The sequence below is a fragment of the Coregonus lavaretus genome (genome assembly GCF_964263955.1).
Source record: "Coregonus lavaretus genome assembly, chromosome: 37".
Classification (NCBI taxonomy): Eukaryota; Metazoa; Chordata; class Actinopteri; order Salmoniformes; family Salmonidae; genus Coregonus; species Coregonus lavaretus.
The window spans coordinates 30,048,681-30,072,303 of NC_140024.1; the positions used below are offsets into that span (position 1 = coordinate 30,048,681).

The 23,623-nt window shown below is 44.3% G+C and overlaps 2 protein-coding genes across 2 annotated transcripts; one reads left to right on the plus strand and one right to left on the minus strand.

Moving 5' to 3' along the window:
• Positions 1–790: 790 nt before the first annotated feature.
• LOC311111485 (cytoplasmic polyadenylation element-binding protein 1-like) lies at positions 791–9,388 on the plus strand (the record flags this gene model as incomplete). Its single annotated transcript, XM_084154222.1, has 12 exons — positions 791–805; positions 1,141–1,312; positions 3,351–3,587; positions 5,183–5,415; positions 5,692–5,956; positions 6,056–6,169; positions 6,367–6,471; positions 6,898–7,034; positions 7,378–7,576; positions 7,969–8,063; positions 8,970–9,050; positions 9,278–9,388. The coding sequence occupies 12 exons, from the start codon at positions 791–793 to the stop codon at positions 9,386–9,388; spliced, it is 1,764 nt and encodes a 587-aa protein (XP_084010348.1).
• Positions 9,389–16,787: 7,399 nt separating this feature from the next.
• On the minus strand, positions 16,788–23,070 carry LOC311111206 (small ribosomal subunit protein eS17-like). Its single transcript, XM_084153916.1, has 5 exons — positions 23,030–23,070; positions 22,053–22,204; positions 19,685–19,790; positions 17,841–17,906; positions 16,788–16,910 (listed from the first exon to the last, which is right to left on the minus strand). The coding sequence occupies exons 1-5, from the start codon at positions 23,030–23,032 to the stop codon at positions 16,833–16,835; spliced, it is 405 nt and encodes a 134-aa protein (XP_084010042.1). The 5' UTR covers positions 23,033–23,070; the 3' UTR covers positions 16,788–16,832.
• Positions 23,071–23,623: the final 553 nt, after the last annotated feature.

The following is a 23,623-nucleotide window of genomic DNA, read 5'->3' on the forward strand; positions in this document are numbered from 1 at the left end:
CTTTTACACAAAACACCAAAAAGGGAAATGACATTTGGCGATTGTCATTAGGACAGAATTTATGCGTCCACTGTTGTCTGCGCAAGTCTCGATGTCGGCCACTATTCTCTGCCTTGGCAAAATGTCAGTGTTCTCATCGAACCACATTGCATTTTAGAGTGTAGGCTATACCACCCGTTTTCAAGTACATTCACAATTTTTTCATGCATCTGACTTGCGGTAATGATAAATAATGGTGTAATAGCCAACAGTTTATTGTGATAGGCTCATGTTTTATTTTGCAGGGACGCCTTACCTGACTGTACCGACTTACTTTCACACCTGAGGCTGCCATTAGCAACTAAATTATCCTTATAAATCTTCTTCTGTGTGCAATTTTAAAATAATTGATTCAAGGACATACATCTGGTGTATTATAAGCAATTATAGGCGGGATGACTGTCTTTGAAAAAAAAAATTATTTACACGAAGATTGACATTTTTCCATTCACTGTGATGGGGGATCCTGTTTTCTGCGAACAATGCATGAGATACCGCAGTCGGCATTGAACTTCCGCAGCTTCAATGAGAGGGGGCAGTGTTCTCTCCTGGCCGTATGTGGTAAATACCATCTTCCCACTTGGTTATGAACGCAGCATAAGTACTTGGCAATGGTACCGCCCAAATCACCTGATTGGATAGGCATACGTTTACTAATCAATGTGGCTAATTGTCTACCGGCTGCATTCATAAGTATGACCTCGACTTAGGTTACGGTTGTTTGAAACATTTCTGTTAGACGTTTCCTACCATGGCGTTTTCATTGGTAAGAAAAACCCAACGAATAGTTATATTTTCGCTCAATGGTTTTTGTCTTTCAAACAATAACAGTAGCACATGAAAAGCATATAGGCCTAGGCTACAATTAAAAGTAGGCCGCTACTGCTAGCCTAATAGGTTTAGGCCTAAATATATATAAAATGGACAAAAAGCCAATATCGGGACTTTTTTTTGCCTGAAAATGAACCTAGAATATGTATTATCCAGGGTGATCGGTGTAGCCTACAAAGCCCTATATTTGTTAATTTAAAATGTAAAAAAACCTTACTTGAATTACATCAAAGTGATATTTTAACAAGTCTGTTCTCTTGTCATTTCTAGAAAGACGAATTTAGACCCCATGACAATTGGGCACCCGAATCACCAGCCTTGTCCACTTGCAGTAACGCGGACATATATCGTAGAATGAACACCATGTTGGGCAACTCTCTGGATTTTACTGGTGTGTGCACAACATCCGGCACCAAGGGAAAGCTAGACATGCTCCTGACCGGTAAACTCTTTCTCGCTGCACGTGTACATTGGGATGACACATTGGTATGCTTGTTGTCGGTGGCAGTAAAGGGAAAACTATTAGCATACTAAACATACAATTTCCCTTTTTTAATGGCTAAAGTTTTGTAGTCCACACCACAGCTTTGTCATAATTGTGGGAACAGCTGATTCATGCTGCACCGTCTGCAGCATTGCAGCACTTGTAGTCTAAGCTTTCCAGAACTTGAGGTCTTTGCCAAGACTCTCACAGACACTGCAATTCTACTGTATTTAACCTGATAGATTTCTTTTAAAATCAGTCAGTACTCACTAGTCCACCAAACTTGGTCACTTTTTAGTTTTTAATGAATTGACAAGATAATTGGATTATAATTGGTAACATTGTTACACTCCTAGTTCTTAATATAAGGCAAATGCAACTTGGTCTCAGAGCATTTCGTATTCTGTAAGTAAATCCGAGACACTCCATTTAATGTTACGATTCGTATGGTATGTATTAATTCGTGGATGTCATCACCTATTTTGGATGATATATTACGAATTTGTAAAACGCACAATGTTACGAATTTGCAAAACTGTACAATAATTACCAATTTGCTAAATGTATGATATGTTATGAATTTTGGCTAGGTGGCTAATGTTAGCTAGCTGGCTAATGTTAGCTGGGTTAGGGTTAAGTTTAGGAGTTACGTTAAAGGGTTAGGGGAAGGGTTAGCAAACATGCTAAGTAGTTGGAAAGTTGCTGAAATGTTGGAAGTTGTCAGTGAGATTTGAACTCACAACCTTTGGGTTGCTAGACGTTCGAGTTATACGCCAACCCATCGACCCCGACCAACCACGTTAAGTAACCATTTGTCTTATGTAACCGTACCAAACATGATATCATACTCATTTGCATCCCGGATTTACATTTACTATGTTACGTCTAGTCTGACACCAGGCTGCAAAATGTCTTACACTTCAATTCAGTTGGCACCAATGGGTTTTGACCACATTGTCATCCCTTTATTATGAACCTTCCATACAACTGTGTAACCAGACTTGGGCCATATTTTAATTATCACAGGCTAGTATAGTTGGTTTTTATGCTGAAATGTTGAGATTTTCTCAAAACAAGTCATTTTATAATTTTGATTTACTTGCACATTTTACACAGGTTACAACAATCACTCCTTGATGAGATTGGGTGTAAATGATGCATTGTAAACTATTGAGTCAGTCGGCGACATTAATCCAGCTAGAAACGAAGCTTCAATGATGGCCTATCCCCCTCCACCACCCCTCTCCTCTGCCCTGCCTGGATTTGCTGAATCAGGTCTGTAGCTAGCAGTTGGAGGCTGTCCAGCCCTGAAGTGCGATGGGGCAAGCTGGCGGTGCAAATCACCCCGTCCTCCTACTTCTGATCAGTCAGCTGCTGCTACTATAGCTTCTCTGTGTGACACTGGCAAATCTGGGAGGGTGGGCCAGCCAGCTCAATACACCAGGGATTTCTGCTCTGTGCCCCCTCCTCCCCTGCAGCTAGCGTATTACCACACCCCTCTCTCTGCTAGTCACCCTCCCTCTCTGCCTCATCTCTCTCTCACTCTCTGCCGGCTCACTCAGGAAACTAGGCTAGAGCCACTGTTAGCAGCAGCTGGCTGCCACCGCCAACACTGACAGACGCTGTGCCGGGGGAGTTCTATCAGCCTGCGAATATCTCCAACTGGAATTTTTCATTACCCAGTTAGAGGAAACGGAAGGGGGGGTGGCAGTGGAGCTGATGTCATTAGCAGGGGGGTGCGAGTGAATCAGCAGTCAGGTCACATGCTAAGTCGGTCAGTGATGCAGATGGAAATGCATGGCAGTTGCACCGGGCACAGTCGCAGCAGGTTCGCCCCCTGATCACAATGCAGGGAAGGGTCGCTACAGTCTGACTTCATTTCTATCAGTAAGATTTTGTTTTTGGGAAGGAGAAGCCATTTCACTCGACACCCTCTTCCCTCAGGCAGATGCAGGGTGCCTAACTGTTCATTCGCTCTCTCCTCGTTCGTCCACAGACCTGCAGGAATCGGAGCTGGCTGCAGTGGGCAGCAGGATGCTCTTCCCCAGCAGCAGTGTCGGTGGCAGCGGAGGCTCTCCCCACGAGGGCTCCTCCAGAGGCCTGCCAGATGTCAACGACCTGGGTCTGGGCCTCCAGTCCCTCAGCCTGTCCGGCTGGGAGCGCCCCTGGAGCAGCCATGACACGGACGCACACACCACCGCTGCTTCCCAGGCCCACACCAGCTCTACCTCCAGTGAGTACTGAAATACTTCCTGTGTAGTGAATACTTACTGTTGACAATGTGTCAAATGAAGTAAAGACAGGAAGTACATTAACATAAATGCTTTGACTGTCCTGCTAGTTCTACTGTACTACCTGTTCCAATGTGCTGGGAATAGACTGCTAGTGTCTAGTCCTACTTCACATTGGATATAGTGAATGCTATAGCCTATGTAGGTTTTTGTGTGGCGTTGTGCCAATGTAACTTGCTCTGGTTTTGAGACAGTATCCTGTATTCTCAGTAATGACTTCAGTTCAGATGTCAGGTGTTGGCATCTGAGGTGTTTCTCTTGGGTTTGGTCTGAAGTATTTGAATGATTTGATACTGAGCTATTGTCATCCCTAGATGGAGATCTGTTTCATCAGGCTGTTGTAGTGAATGATGTGGCAGTTTGTCCGTCGTCTGAACCTGCTGTTTATGTCCACAAACGGGGTGACCCTTTCCATCAACTTGTTTTTCAGATATTCAGCAGGGTCCCTGCTTAATTGACTTGTTAAATTCTGCATTTTCCCCTAAAGATGAAGGCGTGAATGTACTTGCCTCAAGCACCTTTTACATAATTATTTGTCTTGGGGAATATTCTATTCAATATTGTCTTACGTAATATCTCATTTAATGTTTTAGCTTAATGACATTCCCCTGCCTCCATGCAGTGTCCCTTCCCCTCTCACTTTGTACTGACCCAGTTCTTGTGACGAGATTGAATCACAACATATCCATACCGTCCCAGACACAACCCCGTTAACAGCACTGCCCACTGGGACAGCTACAGACCCACAGTATATATTTGCCGTGGGTGTCAGCTGATCCTGTCTGCGTGGGTGTCAGCTGATCCTGTCTGCGTGGGTGTCAGCTGATCCTGTCTGCGTTGTCAGCCCAGCCCAATGATCAGGGCTTGCCAAGCTCCTTACAACCAATAGTGTTTTAATGCAGTAGGTTAGTGACCATGCTAGTTGTTGTGATGGGGCGTTAGACATATACGTTTCATTATGGAATATTGCATAACAACTACAGCAAGACATGAGTCTTTTAACCTTGCCTTGTTCTCTGGTTTTAGCCTTATGGTGTATTATCTCAATCCTTTCAGCGTCTTGGCACCAGGAGTTCAATGAAACTATTTAGGAATGTTTTAAAATGGCTCTGCTTGGCTGAAATGCTGAGTCTGTCTAGTCATAGTCTTAGAAACTGGCAGTGTGGCAGAATTCTAATCTGGAATGGACAGATGGCCACTATGCTAAAGCGTAATGGTTTACCAGTCACAATTGCTCACTCGGAAGCATCCATTTTGTAACCAGTTGATTAAAAATGGGCTCCCAGAATGTTCCTGTTATTGACAGTGTGGGCCCTATAGCATAGTGTGGATTCCCTATACATTAGAAATGAGTCACATGAAGATCATATCAGGTTTATTTAACTATCTGCTGGTTTTATGTTCTCCTAATCTGGGAGCTGTGAAATGTATGATCTAGCAGGTAAAGTGTTTAGTGCTGGTTGAATAACCTTATATCAGCTTCAGCCTCTGATGCTGCTAGTTGGAAGATCTGACAAACATGCTGTTGTGGTCTCAGTGCTGGACATGCTGGGCAGTCCCCTGGGCCAGATCCTGGGCAAGCCCCTTGGCTACCACCCCCCCAGCGAGCCCATGGGCACGGCAGCTGACTTCCTGGAAAAGTTCCCCGGCATGGCGCGCATGACCAGCCGTCTGGACTCTCGCTCCTTCCTGGACTCGCGCTCCAGCAGCCCTGTAGACTCTGAAACCAGTGGCTTCAGCTCCGGCTCGGACCACCTCTCAGACCTGCTCGTAAGTATCTGTGTACGTGGGGGGGGTGGGTGTACGTTTGTAAACTTGGGATGTGGTTTTTGAATTGATGTAATTTACAGTGATATGCATTTGACATACATTTCACTCAATGATTGTCGCGGTTTAGATTTTCATCTTCATTGTTGAGGGTTAGACTTTTAGTTTGTTGATCAAGGTCATATCACATTTTGTTTTGCCACAGAGCAATTTATGAAGATTTATGGCCTTTCTGCTGATCTGAAGGAATATCTCCTGTAACCCCCTCCCCCTGACCAGTCCTCCCTGAGGATCTCTCCCCCCCTACCTTTCCTCATGTCCAGCATGCAGAAGGACTCTATGAGGCTGAGCTCTCTGGGCTCCAGGCTGGACTACCAGGACCACGGCTCCCCTCTCACCCCACCTCCCAGCGCCACCAGCTCTGCCACGGCCCTGTCCCGCCGCTGGCCCGGGGCATCAATATGGCCAAGCCTGGACCTGCTGGAGACTCCCGACGACCCCTTCAGCATCGAGAGGGAGGCCCGCCTGCACAGGCAGGCGGCTGGTATGGGACAACAATGCTAACACGTTGAGCTTTCTTTTTAATCTATACGTCCTTGTGTTCTACTGCTGTTAACCAGCTCAGTCTTGACTATCCCTTCAGCTGTAAATGAAGCCACCTTCACCTGGAGTGGACAGCTGCCTCCCCGCAACAACAAGAACCCTCTGTACTCCTACAAGGTCTTCCTGGGAGGAGTACCCTGGGATATCACTGAAGGTACGGCTGTTTGACCAGCTCCATGGCATTAAATTGGCTCTAATTTGATCTTATTTTAGTGTGGACGCACATTTGGAAAGGGAGGAACAATGTTAAACAATCTTGAATCAGATTGGGTTCACAGAACACTATTTCTGTTTAACTGACCTATTACTGGTCTTTGACACCTTCTGCTGACCCTTTGCTCTTCTCTCCAGCTGGTCTGATCAACACTTTCAGTGGCTACGGCCCTCTGAGTGTGGAGTGGCCCGGTAAGGATGGCAAGCATCCTCGCTGCCCTCCTAAAGGTAATATGCCCAAAGGTAATGACAGGCTGGTAGGATATTTACTCTTCCTTACGGTTCTAAGGTGGCACAGTGGTGGGCACTGGGCACGTAGTGGGACGGTGAGTTTAGACATAAGTGTACTTGGTCACTCAATGGTTCCAACAAACCCTACTCCACACACACGTGCAAGAAGTGGAATATTCTGGGTTTCTTGGTCTACCATGTTGTCATGTTGAGAATGAGTTTGATGAGCTGTTTACCTCCCTGGCTTCAGAATGGAGGTCAGAGTGGATTGTATCACTTGAGGACTCACTAACAATTGAGAATAAACTATGAGCAACACGTATTGGAATGTCTTCGCTCACATCCACCATATTATTACTCTTGACCCATAATAGACTAGCAAACTCACTACGTCTGTCAGTTGGCTTGGTGTTCACGCTCTGCTGTGCTCTGCTGTAGGCTACGTTTACCTTGTGTTTGAGAACGAGAAGTCTGTTCGTGCACTGCTCCATGCCTGCACCCAGGACCTGCTCCACCCTGAGGAGAACGGAGAATACTACTTCAAGATGTCTAGCCGCAGGATGCGCTGCAAGGATGTGAGTGGGGGGAGGGGGTCCTAGTGACTGCAGCCAGGGGGTTTTGACAAACTGCGTTCAAATTCTCTACCCTTCTCCCAGAAGTGTGCGCCTTAATAAAAAATGTTAGCTTAGTAGATGAGCTAGTTCAGGGCTACAACAAAATTGTGAAACATCTGGGGGTCCCTGGTGAGGTTTTGAAAACCACTGGTTTAGTGTGAAAGGGCTCGGAGGCAAATATTTCATGTGAACATAGGATATCCACAACCAAACGTTTCACATAACATGTGAAATGTTGAGGAAGAAAGACGCTGCTAGACTATTGCTACCCTTGACCCTCTTCCCCTTCTCTCTGATCCCACAGGTGCAGGTGATTCCCTGGGTGATCTCGGACAGTAACTACGTGCGCTGCCCCTCCCAGCGCCTGGACCCCAGCAAGACTGTGTTTGTGGGCGCTTTGCACGGCATGCTCAACGCAGAGGCCCTGGCCAGCATCATGAATGACCTGTTTGGCGGAGTGATGTATGCTGGGATTGACACCGACAAGCACAAGTACCCGATAGGTGAGAGATTCCTCATTACTGTTGAAAGACTGGCACCAACTAGCCATGACTGTAGGATTATATTGGTTGATGTAGCTTTATTGTGAATGTCCATGGGGTGTGTTCTGTAACTGTCTGAAATGCAGCGGTCATTAAGGGTGTAATGTACATTGACAGGTTCTGCATTGCTTGCTCTTTGGGGTTTTAGGCTGGGTATCTGTAGAGCATTTTGTGACAACTGCGGAGGTAAAAAGGGTTTAAAATTTGAGAAGTAGCCTATTGCTGTCTGGGTGTGACCTTGCGTTGAAGACTGGCTGGTTCCACTCACTGAGTTCCAGTTGAGCTTTTTATCCAATAGAGGGGGTGGTAATGGTATCAATCCTTCCCTTTCACCTGAACCTCATAATGTACAGGGTCTGGGCGTGTCACCTTCAACAACCAGCGCAGTTACCTGAAGGCTGTGTGTGCAGCGTTTGTGGAGATCAAAACCCCCAAGTTTACAAAGAAGGTAAGAGCCGAATGCGCCTGATTTAAGACTTGAACAGCAGTGACTGCTTTCAACTATACTGAACAAAAATATAAACGCAACATGCAACAATTTCAAAGATTTTACTGAGGTTAGAGTTCATGTGAGGAAATCAGTCATTCATTAGGCCCTAATCTATGAATTTCACATGACTGGGAATACAGATCAGTCTGTTGGTCAGATGCCTTATTAAACAATGGGCTTCACAATGGGCCTTAGGATCTCGTCCGTCACTGTATTTTTGTGCATTCAAATTGCCAATTGATAAAATGCTACTGTTAGTTGTCCGTAGCTTATGCCTGCCCATACGTAACCCCACCGCCACCATGGGGCACTCTCTTCACAACGCTCGCCCACACGATGCCATACACATGGTCTGCGGTTGAGGCCAGTTGGATGTACTGCCAAATGCTCTAAAACGACGTTGGCGGCAGCTTATGGTAGAGAAATGAACATTCAATTATCTGGAAACAGCTGTGGTGGATATTCCTGCAGTCAGTATGCCAATTGCATGCTCCATCAACTTGAGACATCTGTGGCATTGTGTTGTGACAAACTGCACATTTTAGTGACCTTTTGTCCCAGCACAAGGTGCACCTGTGTAATGATCATGCTGTTTAATCAGCTTCTAGATATGCCACACCCGACAGGTGGATGGATTATCTTGGCAAAGGAGAAATGCTCACTAACAGAGAGAAATAAGCTTTTTGTGCGTATGGAACATTTTCAGGGATCTTTTATTTCAGCTCATGAAACATGTTGCGTTTTATATTTTTAAGTGGATTATGGTTTATTATTGAAGAATTCAGCTCCTCTAATTGGGCTGTGTAATTATTCCCTTCTCTCAATGGTCTGAATACTAAGCACTGTGATAATGTCCTTTCTCAGGTTCAGATTGACCCCTACCTGGAGGACTCCATGTGCCAAGTGTGCAGTCGCCAACCCGGGCCGTTCTTCTGCAGGGACCAGGTGTGTTATGACTTTGTTTTGACGTGAAGCTAGGAGTACAATTTCTGGTCTAACTAATCATGTTTAAGTATTTGTATATCTACTAAGGCTTCCTACTAAGCCTTTATTCAGGAAGCGTACATTTGTGTAAGTGATAAATGTTTAGGAACATCAATGATGCACATGTATGTTCGCCACAGTGCACACAGAGCGCTCACTACTGCCTGGCTTGCCTGTGTTCTCCCCAGGCCTGCTTCAAGTACTACTGTCGCTCCTGCTGGCACTGGCAGCACTCCATGGACCTCCTGAGCAACCACCGGCCCCTGATGCGCAACCAGAAGAACAGGGACTCCAGCTAGAGCAGAGGAGTCCAGCGAGGGGGTGGAGAGAGCCCCACACCTCACGGGTGAGGACACACAGAGGGCGTCCGCAGAGCACGAGTGTCCAGCTGCCCGCGACACCAGGGGCACCATGGCACTCCCACCAGGACTGGGGGAGAAACACTGTAGAAAAGTCTACTGCTGCACTTGCTACTTTTTGCTGTTTACTTGTTCACGTTGGCACTATGCACAGTGACCTTTTTGGGATAGTCAGGGGCCCCCACACTTCCTTATGCAGTTTCCCCGACTTGTGGCCAGACGAGACGTGATTCAGGCCAGGGTTCAGAAGTAGATGAAAATGCCTTGCTTTGGTTTTTTTTCTTATCCTTACGTTTTTTTGATTTGTTTTACATGCGTTGCATATTAAGGAGCGATCATGCACGTCTCATTGCCATTCATTGGTAGATACCATACAGTGCCTTCAAATTGTTCCACCCCTTCGCCCCCACCCCCAGTTGGCTTACTGTTTTTCCTGTGCAAGCCAGCTGGTGTTTTTTACTTTGGAAGATGAGTTGGGCTTCATTTAACCAGTCGCATTTCAGACATTTTTACGCAGTTTTTTACTAATTTGTACACAAACGGTTTTAAGTCATGACAAGGAAATTTGGAACCGAATTCTACCTGGCGGCTTTTTAATTTTTTCCCTCCCCTTGGTTTTTCCTCACCCCAAAGTATTAGTCTGGGGCTGGTGGTAGATTTGTTCTCCCTACCGGTGTTCTACTGCAGGGGTATGCAACCCTGTTCCTGGAGTGTCGCAAGGTCTACAGGATATTGTTCCAACTAGGCACCACACCTGACCAACTGAGCTAATTGATCAGTTCAGTGATTTCCTAAATTCAACACACCTGGTCTTCTAGGTTGGTTAAAATCCAAAACATGAAGTGCCTGCGGCGCTCCAGGACCACCCCTGTTCTACTGAATGGGCACAAATAAAGGTGTTGAAGCATTACTTTGCTTGTGGTGTTGGGCCTGTTCATAAAGCCTAACGTTGCTGGACACTGCTTCAACTGGGTTTCCATCATGTTTTTCAATCAATTGGATGGATCTTTACTGAGACTGGAACGGACATTGACATTTTGATTGTAAGTTACGTAGTTTTATTGTTGCACTTTTTAATTTGCACTTTAGGAGAGGGTGGCAGTGATTTTTTTATCACTGTTTTTGTACATGAACAGAGGGGCTCTGAGCCCAGATATGAGCAGCTGCTTGTTTCCTGTTGAATGTAGAACTTCCACTTTGCTAAAAACATACCAAGAGCTGGAGTAGACCGAACACAGCTTTCCCTGTGCTTTCTTACCCCATTGCCTTCCTTGTTCCAGTTGGATATATGCATATTGAGCTGTGTGCCAAAGACTAGCGTCTTTTTTCCCCCCATCAAGTTACTCATGCTGAGCTTGTCTTAGCCCAGCTGCTTTTTAGAGTTTTGAAAGTCTACCTCACTGTGGTCTCTTTGCTGCTACTTACTGATGTGGATTATGTTCAGATTGGGCACAATAAAGGTGTTTAAGCATTACTTGTTGCTTCTGGTCTTACTCTTAGACTAGAATCTTGTCTGATTTATTTCCATGAATTTGTGCATCGCGCTTGTGTGACGTTACCTTAGAAATTAAGTGGATTTAAAGATGGGTCGTTTTTTAAAATGTGGCTTGTGATGACTCATTGTTACGCTACTTACATCATGAAACAGCTGGGGATGATCTGAAATTTGAGGTAACAATGATTGCCTTCAGAAAGTGTACTTACCCCTTATTCCACATTTAGTTACAGCCTGAATTAAAAATAGGTTAAATAGATTCTCACCGGTCTACAAACCACCCCATAATGACTTAGAAAATATGTTTATAGTTATTTTTGTACGTTCACATCAAGGATTTGGCTCATTAATTGTTCCCTTTAGCCGTACCAGTCTCTGCTGCAGAAAAGCCTCCCCCTAGCATGACGCTGCCACCACCATGCTTCAAGGTAGGGATGCTGTTAGACGGGTGATGAGCTGTGCAGTAGCGGTGTGTGGAATCAAGGGGAAGCCAAGCCCCCCTTCCCACCCCCCAAAAAGCCATATAACAACCTATGTGTTGTGATAATTGCATTTGCTATATAACCTGTTAGTTCATATGCCTTGCGACCGTGATGCATAAGCCTAAAAGCCGAGACAATAAGACAGTGGCAGAATAAATTCGATTAACCTTTGTTTAATCACACCGGATAGCAACCTTTGTCCAGTGAAGTCCACAAAGCATGTACAGTAACAGACAGTTGCATGGTCAAGCAAGTTAATGTTTCTGACATCTTCGGACCACAGTTACCGCAAGTCGCAAAGAAAACAGGAGCCGCCTCCACCATTCCAGCACCTCTGCTTAGTCTAACAGTGACAACTAAAATATGCCAAAAAATTTAGTCCAATCAACGTAAGCTAAATATGTGGCTGTCGATGGTTCTGTGTTCGTGCAAGCAGAAAAACATGACTCACCCTACTTGTAGAAAAATGCCATCCTCGGTCTATCACTGTCATATAATACACGCTTATTTTTTGTTGTCGTAGGCTACCTGGCTAAAATGATTGCTCGCCTAACTTTCATTCATTCATGGGCAATGTTAGCTAGTTAACATTAGCCTTCTACATCTAGCTACATATTGAACTTCCATCCTCTCAGGCCATAGGCAAAACAATTTCTGAATTAATGGTTGGATCAGAATCGCAGTTATAATCATTGGCCAGTACGGAGAATTAAGTAAAACCGCAAGTCCAAATCCCTATCTCCATCCATGGCTAATTTAGGAAAGGGCCAATTTTAGCTAGCTAGCCACCGGAGGACAACACAACAAGATGCAACAATTTAATTATTTATGTCAATGATGTATGCTCTCAATGGGATTTGATGCCAAATCCAAGCTGGCTTCCCTTGACACCTTTTTTTTTTTGGGTGCGCCAGGACCATTCACAGTTGAGCTCAATGCTGATTGGGTCATTTTTTAAATACTGTTTTTGTCACGGGAGGCCAGATCCTTGCTGGCTTGCCTTCAATGTTACGGGCGGCAACAATGTCATACTCGTTTGGACCAGACCGCATCAGATAGATGGCCTACACCTAGAGAGACAGAACGGCGCTGTTTCGCGCGCTCTGATGCTTTCCTCCTGTGTGATACATTCAGCCTCTTGCGAACTGAAGGCAAATTATGAAACGGAGCTACGAAATAAATTCTGTTTTTATTGGTCAATTTTTTTGGGAAGCCTGGCTTCCCTTGGCATCCATTAATACACGCCACTGGAGCTGTGCCTGGTTTTCTCCAGACATGGCTCTTTGAATTGAGGCCAAAGCGTTAAATAATCTCAGACCAGTCTTTTGCCTTATGATCTGTCTTTCACGTGCCTTTTTGCAAACTCCAGGCGTGTGGTCATGTGCCTTTTTCTCAGGAGTGGCTTGTCTGGCCACTCCCCCATAAAGCCCAGATTGGTGAAGTGCTGTAAAGACTTGTCCTTCTGGCATGTTCTCCCATCTCAGCCAAGGAACGCTGTAGTTTTGTCATTGGGTTCTTGGTCACCTCCCTGACAAAGATCCTTGCCTGGTTGCTCAGTTTGGTTAGAAGGCCAGCTCTAGGAAGGCTGGGTAGTTCCATATTTTTTTCAATTTCCCAATGATGTAGAACACTGTTCTTGGAAACGTTCAACACTCTAGAAATAATAGTTTTATACCCTTCCCCAAATATGTCTCATCACAATTCTCTCAGATCTACGGACAGTTCCTTGGACTTCATGGTATAGTTTCTGCTCTGACATGCACTGTCAACTGTGGGACCTTGTACTGTACAGACAGGCGTTTCTTTCTAAATCAAGTCCAAGGGAGACTCCAAGTTGTGGTGACATCTCAAGGATGATCAAAGGAAATTGGATGCTCAATTTAGAGTGTCAGAGCAAAGGGGTGTGAATACTTACGTAAATTGTATTTCATTTTCAATAAATTTGCAAACATTTCTAAAAACATGTTTTCACTTTGTCATTATGAGGTATTGTGGGTAGATGGGTGAGAAAAAATAAATTGATTTAATTGATTTAGAATTCAGGCTGTAACAAAATGTGGAATAAGTCTGAAGGCACATCATTCGTTACAAGTTGCTGAAATGGATACCAACTAGAACACAAGCCAAAATCTCAATCTTTCCTCAATGTTGTAACTAGCACTTGTCCCAAAAGGGGCATACTTGACACACTATCCCCATTTACAGTGGGGAAAAAAAGTATTTAGTCAGCCACCAATTGTGCAAGTTCTCCCACTTAAAAAGATGAGAGAGGCCTGTAATTTTCATCATAGGTACACGTCAACTATGACAGACAAAATGAGAAAGAAAATCCAGAATATCACATTGTAGGATTTTTTAATGAATTTATTTGCAAATTATGGTGTAAAATAAGTATTTGGTCACCTACAAACAAGGAAGATTTCTGGCTCTCACAGACCTGTAACTTCTTCTTTAAGAGGCTCCTCTGTCCTCCACTCATTACCTGTATTAATGGCACCTGTTTGAACTTGTTATCAGTATAAAAGACACCTATCCACAACCTCAAACAGTCACACTCCAAACTCCACTATGGCCAAGACCAAAGAGCTGTCAAAGGACACCAGAAACAAAATTGTAGACCTGCACCAGGCTGGGAAGACTGAATCTGCAATAGGTAAGCAGCTTGGTTTGAAGAAATCAACTGTGGGAGCAATTATTAGGAAATGGAAGACATACAAGACCACTGATAATCTCCCTCGATCTGGGGCTCCACGCAAGATCTCACCCCGTGGGGTCAAAATGATCACAAGAACGGTGAGCAAAAATCCCAGAACCACACGGGGGGACCTAGTGAATGACCTGCAGAGAGCTGGGACCAAAGTAACAAAGCCTACCATCAGTAACACACTACGCCGCCAGGGACTCAAATCCTGCAGTGCCAGACGTGTCCCCCTGCTTAAGCCAGTACATGTCCAGGCCCGTCTGAAGTTTGCTAGAGTGCATTTGGATGATCCAGAAGAGGATTGGGAGAATGTCATATGGTCAGATGAAACCAAAATATAACCTTTTGGTAAAAACTCAACTCGTCGTGTTTGGAGGACAAAGAATGCTGAGTTGCATCCAAATAACACCATACCTACTGTGAAGCATGGGGGTGGAAACATCATGCTTTGGGGCTGTTTTTCTGCAAAGGGACCAGGACGACTGATCTGTGTAAAGGAAAGAATGAATGGGGCCATGTATCGTGAGATTTTGAGTGAAAACCTCCTTCCATCAGCAAGGTCATTGAAGATGAAACGTGGCTGGGTCTTTCAGCATAACAATGATCCCAAACACACCGCCCGGGCAACGAAGGAGTGGCTTCGTAAGAAGCATTTCAAGGTCCTGGAGTGGCCTAGCCAGTCTCCAGATCTCAACCCCATAGAAAATCTTTGGAGGGAGTTGAAAGTCCGTGTTGCCCAGCGACAGCCCCAAAACATCACTGCTCTAGAGGAGATCTGCATGGAGGAATGGGCCAAAATACCAGCAACAGTGTGTGAAAACCTTGTGAAGACTTACAGAAAACGTTTGACCTGTGTCATTGCCAACAAAGGGTATATAACAAAGTATTGAGAAACTTTTGTTATTGACCAAATACTTATTTTCCACCATAATTTGCAAATAAATTCATAAAAAATCCTACAATGTGATTTTCGGGGAAAAAAAATCTCATTTTGTCTGTCATAGTTGACGTGTACCTATGATGAAAATTACAGGCCTCTCTCATCTTTTTAAGTGGGAGAACTTGCGCAATTGGTGGCTGACTAAATACTTTTTTCCCCCACTGTATATCTGGTGCTAATGTGTTCTGATCTTGTCCACATTCGGATTGTGCCCACATTTTTAGACCGGTGTAGAAGATTAAAAGACTGTCATATAATTGATCAGAGCTTCCTGACCACCTCCGGAGGTAGTCGGGCACGCTTTGTCTGGATATCTTTACGAATGTGTATGGATCTTGGCAGTGAAACAAGTCATACCAGCCTTAAATCATTGAATGTTGGCACGGTTGACTTATGGCATCAATATGTCTCAAAATACATTTTATTTTGAAAATCGGTCAATTTGGATACATGGAGGGACCAGGAAATGTGTTCACAATGCGGACGGATAAAATACATTTTACTACAATTTGTAGACAAATGTCTGGAAATGTGGGTACAATCCGATGTGGACAAGATCAGGACATGTTAGCAACAGTTATAAATGAGGCTTCTGGGTCATAGGTGTGTTAAAGAGAAAACACCCTGGTACAAAGCATAGTATATGTAATGTTTGCCTAGGTACGTCATTGATAAGTGTTACATAGGATTTGGCTACTTGTAAAGTAACTTCAGGTGTAATTACTGGGGGGGGGGGGGGAATAGCAAAATAACTGTTCTCTCTATTCACACTGCCCTAGCCTTTGAATGAGGACAACTCTTTTGCCAGTTCACTTCCCCTCTTTTTTTTTTTAGGTCAGAGTCCTCTTTGCATTCACATTGCTATGTTTAGAAAGGAACATTCACTCAATACACCAATATGCAGGATGAGTCATTCCATCAGAACGTGTTATCGGACAGCTATATATACACACATATTTTGGAAGCTAATAGATTGCATTTAGTTAAAAGATGCGACAATTGTAATCAGAAGATACTATTAACATGTATATATTATTCAATCCGATCACGGGTTATAGGCATTGCAGCTTTTAGTTAATGTACCCACGTTCACGGTAAACGCTGCATAGGTCGGCTCAATCGGAAATAGTCTATAAAAGCTGCAATTATCCACAATCGGATTGCATCCTGACCCTGGGACTCTATTCAATCACATCCCCTTTAGCCGACATCCGCATAGCGGTTGTTTTGGCGTTGTCGGGAAGTGGAACTGCTTTAGAGTGGTCAAATCCACAGCAGCCCCTGGCATTATACCTAAAGCAGACATTACTATTAGCTGCATCGATAATCTACACCTCGATTATTTAGGATGCTCAAAATCATCATTTTTCAATTTGAGCGCAATTATTGCTATATCACTTTCTCGTTCTGAACTTCTAACGAGTGTGGGGCAGGTGTGGCTTCGTGACAATGATTGCAAGAGCAGCTGCTCACCGATTTGACGGCTCCAACGCAGTTCTACCTCCGACACCTCCAAAACATCTGCTTTATTTATATTTTAGTCATTTAGCAGACACTTATCCAGAGTGTTCTGGTCCCGCGTGGGAATCGAACCCACAATCCTGGCATTGCAAGTGCCACGCTCTACCAACAGAGCCACACGGGAGATTCGCTATGCGAGTGTCTGCTATCGCCGGTTAAGATGTTGCATAGTGTGACCTCGCAGAAGAGACGCCACAGTGTTTCCTTTCAACTTCTCTTTATTGACAGAGATATATGAAACGCGTTTACACTCCCCTGGGTGTTTTGAAGTTCATGCCAACGGTAGGTTGGGTGACCTGCAGGTTGGACAGGCTGCCGAAGTCCTAACAGAGGAAAGAATGAAATAATTAGTCAAACAATTCCTCATCTAGCTCTAATGAGCATTACATTCACCCCAAATACAGACATTCTGAGGCCCATCATAGGAAGGTAACACTGACTGTGCCCAGCAAAGACGGGAAAGCTTTCCAGTGCTCTACTTGCACTCAGTGTTGGGGAAGCTACTGTAAAAATGTAGTTTACCAAGCTACCAATTCCTTCACAGCAGAAGAAGTTGAGCTACAGTAAAGCTACTGTAATACAGAGCAATATAAGATAAACTATAAGAGAATTAACTATCAGAGAAAGTGTTTAAAGTAGTTCACTACATCAAAACTACAGCGTGAAAAAGTATATCTAAATCTGATAGACATCAGATACAATTATCATATCTAAATGTGCATTTCTATTGGCCACAGACGATCTTGTGAAATCTCCCTTGTAGTGGTGTTCACACAGCAGGAACAGACAAATACTGCCCTAATCACTATGACCAGCCCAGTGTGTGTGTGTGTGTGTGTATGCGTGCATTCGAGCTTGCAGTAAATAGTATGGACCCTGCCACACAGTGCGACTAATGAGCTCCTGGTTTTCATAACCAATCTAAAGATCATTAAAGATCGTCTGCAACACGTGAATTGTGCCACTATCGCTCCAAACTCGTACGGTGGGGGCTTGGCATAATAAACATATGTTGTATAAATGGTCTGCTCTGTTAAGTAATGGCCAGTGTGAGATAGGCTACATTGTTGCCGGATGAGGTCAGAGTACTCAATCCACAAGCACTGGCAAAGAGTAACAGAAACAAACAGCAATACAATAGAGATTAAAAAGTACAGTATGAAAAATCGTGCATGTTGTAACAAGAAAACGTCACGTTTAGACTAAGACTGTAGGTAGGCAGTGATATCTGAGAAGTGAGGTTTAGAACTTACCAGCAGCTTCAGCATCTCTTTGGTGTCGGGATCCACCTCGATGATCTCCTGGTCCAGAGCAGACACCTACAGACACAAACAAAGACCATCAGCTTTACAGTGGATCTCATAGGAACCTATCAGTAGTGAGTGTTCTCAAGACAGACCCGAGTATAATGAGTGTCTGAAAGATACAGGGTTTGAGAGGGATAGACAGCCCGACAAACACAGGGAAAATCTGTCAGTTCTATCTTCCTGCATTATCAATGACCTGGCAACAACCATGCCACAGCCACTTTCGATACAGGTATGCACCAAATTACAACCTTATAGATATCATCACAATCAGCAAGGACATTTCTCAAGTTATCTGACGCAAGATGAAGGACCAAACTGCAAGGTAAACCTGAGACATATACAGTGCCTTCGTAAAGTATTCAGACCCCTTGACTTTTTCCACATTTTGTTACATTACTGCCTTATTCTAAAATTGATTAAATAGTTTTTTCCCCTCATCAATCTACACACAATACCCCATAATGACAAAGCAAAAACAGTTTTTTAGAAATGTTTGCTAATTTATGTGCTTAGAGTCGTTGTCCTGTTGGAAGGTGAACCGTCGCCCCAGTCTGAGGACCTGAGCGCTCTGGAGCAGGTTTTCATCAAGGATCTCTCTGTACTTTGCTCCGTTCATATTTGCCTCAATCTTGACTAGTCTCCCAGTCCCTGCTGCTGAAAAACATCCCCACAGCATGATGCTGCCACCACCATGCTTCACCATAGGGATGGTGCCAGGTTTCCTCGAGACGTGAAGCTTGGCATTCAGGCCAAAGAGTTTAATCTTGGTTTCATCAGACCAGAGAATCTTGTTTCTCATGGTCTGAGAGTCTTTAGGTGCCTTTTGGAAAACACCAAGCGGGCTGTCATGTGTCTTTTACTGAAGAGTGACTTCCATCTGGCCACTCTACCATTAAGGCCTGATTGGTGGAGTGCTGCAGAGATGGTTGTCCTTCTGGAAGGTTCTCCCATCTCCACAGAGGAACTCTAGAGCTCTGTCAGAGTGACCATCAGGTTCTTGGTCACTTCCCTGACCAAGACCCTTCTCCCCCGATTGCTCAGTTTGGCCGGGCGGCCAGCTCTAGGAAGAGTCTTGGTGGTTCCAAGCTACTTCCATTTAAGAATGATGGAGGCCACTGTGGACCTTGAATGCTGCAGACATTTTTTGGTACCCTTCCCCAAATCTGTGCCTCGACACAATGCTGTCTCAGAGCTCTACCGACAATTCCTTCGACCTCATGGCTTGGTTTTTGCTCTGACATGCACTGTCAACTGTGGGACCTTATATAGACAGGTGTGAGCATTCCAAATAATGTCCAATCAATTGAATTTACCACAGGTGGACTCCAATCAAGTTGTAGAAACATCTAAAGGATGATCAATGGAAACAGGATGCACCTGAGCTCAATTTGAATCTCATAGCAAAGGGTCTGAATACATACGTAAATAAGGTATCTGTTTTTTATTTTTAATACATTTGCAAACATTCCTAAAAACCTGTTTTCGCTTTGTCATTATGGGGTATTGTCTGTAGATTGCTAAGGGATGTACATTTTAAAAATACATTTTAGAACAAGGCTGTAACATACTTTCCAAAGTCACTGTATTTAGAGAGTTGGGCCAACTGTTCTAATTCAGTTCCATAGCATTGTTTAAACATCCCCCATGTCATTGTATTAAAGCGGGGGCTAACATGGCTGCCGTTGAATGTTGTGGTGTCATGTAAATGCATCATCATGCAGAAACCTCAACGTCCCAACTCTCTAAATGCATGGCTCAGAGGTAAATGATTGAGGAACCCCACTGACCTCTGGGACGTAGTTGTCCCTCCTCTCCCTCTCCTCCTCCTGCAGCTTGATGGAGATGCCTCTGACAGGGCCCCTCTGGATACGCTTCATCAGATGGGTCACATACCTGAGGGACACATGGGACATAAGTGGAGAATACAGAACACAACAGGGGTATTGTACACAGACGATACAGTGCGATTTGGGCTCACATATGCCTCTATTTATGCGTGGGAATACTTGGGAAAAGATTTCCTACATGAAAAAAAATCACTGAGCTGATTTCCTGGTGATTTTGCAGTCGGTTGTGTGCAACAACGACAGAGATAAGCACCTGGGGGTGTACACAGATGGGTACTTAGAACAGAGCAGTATAGAGTAGACTGAGGTCAGTAAACTAGTGCTTGGATTTAGGGCTCTCTTTCATCCTGGCCTTCTAAACAATAAGAAACCTGATTCTAGAAATCCCCTAAATCATAGTTTTCAACCAAGGTTTCCGATTGGTAGAAGCAGGTGTGTCACTGCTTGGCTGTAGCAAAAGCCTGCACCCACAGTGGGCGGCTAAGGTAAGACTGCCCCACCATTGATTTTGGGTGCTAGTAGTTTGAGAAGTAGTGGTGCTGCCTCATGTGCCAGCACCATGGGGATGAGTGAGTGAGAGGGAAAAGGTTGCGGGAGAATAAAAGGTGTCATTCTAGAGGTCTTCTCTAAGAGGAGAGACATGACAGACGAGTGACATAACTAAGATCGAGTCCGTAAAACAACCTGAACATGTTTCATGATGTTTGATTAGACAGGGAGGCCTTGCAGCGGTTTACTGACATTGTATTCTTTAACTCTATGACAATTAACTGACTTGAGCTAAAGAGGGGGAATTTCAACAGTGCCTCACATAGCTCCGCTGCTTGGGGTCACAGACAGCTGGATTTGTATACATTTACATTTTAGTCATTTAGCAGACGCTCTTAACCAGAGCGACTTACAGTTAGTGAGTGCATGGTCCCCCGTGGGAATCGAACCCACAACCCTGGCGTTGCAAGCGCCATGCTCTACCAACTGAGCTACACGGGACCCTCCACTAGTTTGTTTCCCTGTTCTATACAAGTCACTGAGAAAAGGCTAAGGCTGTGTTTAGACAGGCAGCCCAATTCTGATCTTTTTTTGTCCACCAATTGGTCTTTTGACCAATCAGACCAGCTTTGAAAAATATCTGACGTGAAACGATCTGATGTGATTGGTCAAAAGACCAATTAGTGGCAAAATGATCAGAATTGGGCTGCCTGTCTAAACACAGCCCAAGCGCGCACCAACAGACACTACAATTTGAGCGTCTCTTTCCAATCCCTTTTATTGGTAAGTGGCAAAGATCACGGACTATGGTCAAGAACAACTAGGCCTACACCTACTGTACAGGGACAGTTCTCAAGCAGATGATGAATGAGGCACAGGGCCTCACGTTACCAAGACAACCTCACCCCAGAAGCAGGCTGGGTTCATTTGAGAAAAACAAACAAAACAACGCCACAAACACTCAGATAATCATAATAGGACTTCAATCAGAAAGGCTTTTACCTACTTGTATATTTGCAACAAGAAAAAGGCCAATTTCTGCATGATGGCTCAGGAAGCAAATAACCTACATTGGGATCAGACAATTATTAAACGTGCAACAAGCCCAATATTGCAACACCACTTGTCTACAGTCAGGCCAAATATCTCTGACTTCGACATGGAGACTAGAGGTCAACTATCATTGAGAATGAACTGAGCACAAGTGTTCAACTACTGAGCCAATAGTATTCCTTCAAATAATAGCACTGTTCTTATAACATCTTAAAACAACTGAAAAACAGATGTGCACAAACATACAGGAACACAACACATCTATTACAAAGAGTTCTTCAAAGCAGTTCACCACAATCATATTATGAATAAGATATCCATGCAGGAACTGAATCCACAACCTTGACATTGCCAGCGTCATGCTCCAGCTCCAACCAACTGAACCAAGAATAGCAGCTGCTAGACGTAGGTCTACCCTTTCTCTACATTATTCTGTCTGTAAGCCAAAGCAAAAAAGGCCCCTGTTTTAAGACAAGGCTGTTGGACGTGGAGCTAAGCAGCCTGCAACACAAGCTCCTTGAAGCCACAAGATAGTAAGCCTTCATTTGGTCAGACTTGCACCCTTCTAAAAGTACTGAGCCTAGCTGTACTGCACTGGCCTGGTTACAGACACGCCACAGATGCTGGAACCGTGCTGGAAACTACAATGTGTTAGAAAATATCTGAGGGAGCACAGTATGATTTGGGTCGGCATGATCATGTGAAAGTGGCATTGGTGGTCTGAAGCCTGAAAGTGACACAAGCTTGTATCGGAGCATTCACTCACCCAGAGATCTTGTTGCGCAGCTTCTTGCTGGGGATGATGGCTATCTCCTCACACACCCTCTTGTTGACGTGGAAGTCACTGCCCAGCCGGGTGTAGTACTTCTCAATGATGACCCTGGCGGCCTTTTTCACCGTCTTTGTCCTGACTCGTCCCTGTTGGGAAGATCATCAGCTTATTAATGACAGAACCACACCAGTTTCTTGAGACAATACCTTTAATTGCTAACATTCACTCACATATCTGTAACTACTACACAACATCACTGCAATTCTTCATGTTCACTTGGAATTGTTTTAACCACTGACAACTGGTAGCTTAATGCAAACTAGCCCTGCAAGCACAACTCCTGGAACAATATTAAACAGAATATGCATAGCTAGCTAGATGCATAGTGCCAACTGTTTCGTCTTGACCGTAGATAGCTAGCTAGAACTCCTTGAGTGACAAGTAACTTTTACATCAACCATTAATTCCTGGCTGGCTAGCAGACCACCACAAGACGATTGACCAGAAGATATAAAATAACTTTAGTTAACTACACTGGTATGGATGGCAAGATAGCTAGGTAAGCAGCTAGTTAGCTAATAACATAACTAGCTAAACAACCATAGCTATATCCAGCTAACAAGTCATTCTTACCAGACGCTAGACAGCTGAACTACTTACTACACGACCCGTAAATGCAACTAGCCCGCTAGTTTATATAGATAGTGGTCAGCTCGCTAGCAGACCAGTGTAGCAGACTAGATTGAAAGATCTTGTGCTAGCTACCGGTAAGCTAGCTGGCTACATTCACAACATAGCTAGAGAAACGACACAAGAAACTGGTAAATAAAATGCAACAAATCCCAAATAAATATTTGTGAAAATGTGTCGTATTTTAATTAACATTTGACATGTTTGTAGGCGTGTGTGGAACTGATAAGAGACAAGGATTGAAACAGATTGTGATGTATTCAATTTTGTCAAATACCCACCATGTTGGCTTGGGCTGGCGGAAAAGAACTGGGGAGGTTGTGACCGGAAGTTTATTTGCGAAGCAGGAAGAAAATACTGCAGACATTTGTTTTCGTAGCTTTGCAACACTGCCCACTACTGGTTGATGGCTACCTTCGACACACTAAAAACATTTTGTGCATTGAATTTCATACAAAATGTACTGATCCAGTGTAACAATGTATTCTTATTGGTGTGGAAGAAGTAGGCTATACATTATGTTCAGCATTTTGTCTACCCTTGATAATTAGGTGCATCACATAAGGCTGTTTTCTCACGTGTAGGTCTACATAGCATGACATTACAGGAACTGTTGCAAAAGTGTATAGTATTAAATTATACAACTTAGTAGTAATGTATGATCAAGGGTATGGGCCCAAGAAGCAGTGCAGCTGCAGCCTAGCAGGGAAAAGTCATAGGGGAGATTCAATTGCATACTCCTAGACCACTTTCTCTGCCTCCTTCTCAAACGCCATTGGAGAAAGTCAGAGGGGGGGGGGGGGGGGGGGGGGGGGGCGGGGGGACCTCTGGCTTTCTCATCCAATGGGTTTTGAGGAGGCGAGGATAGAGGATGC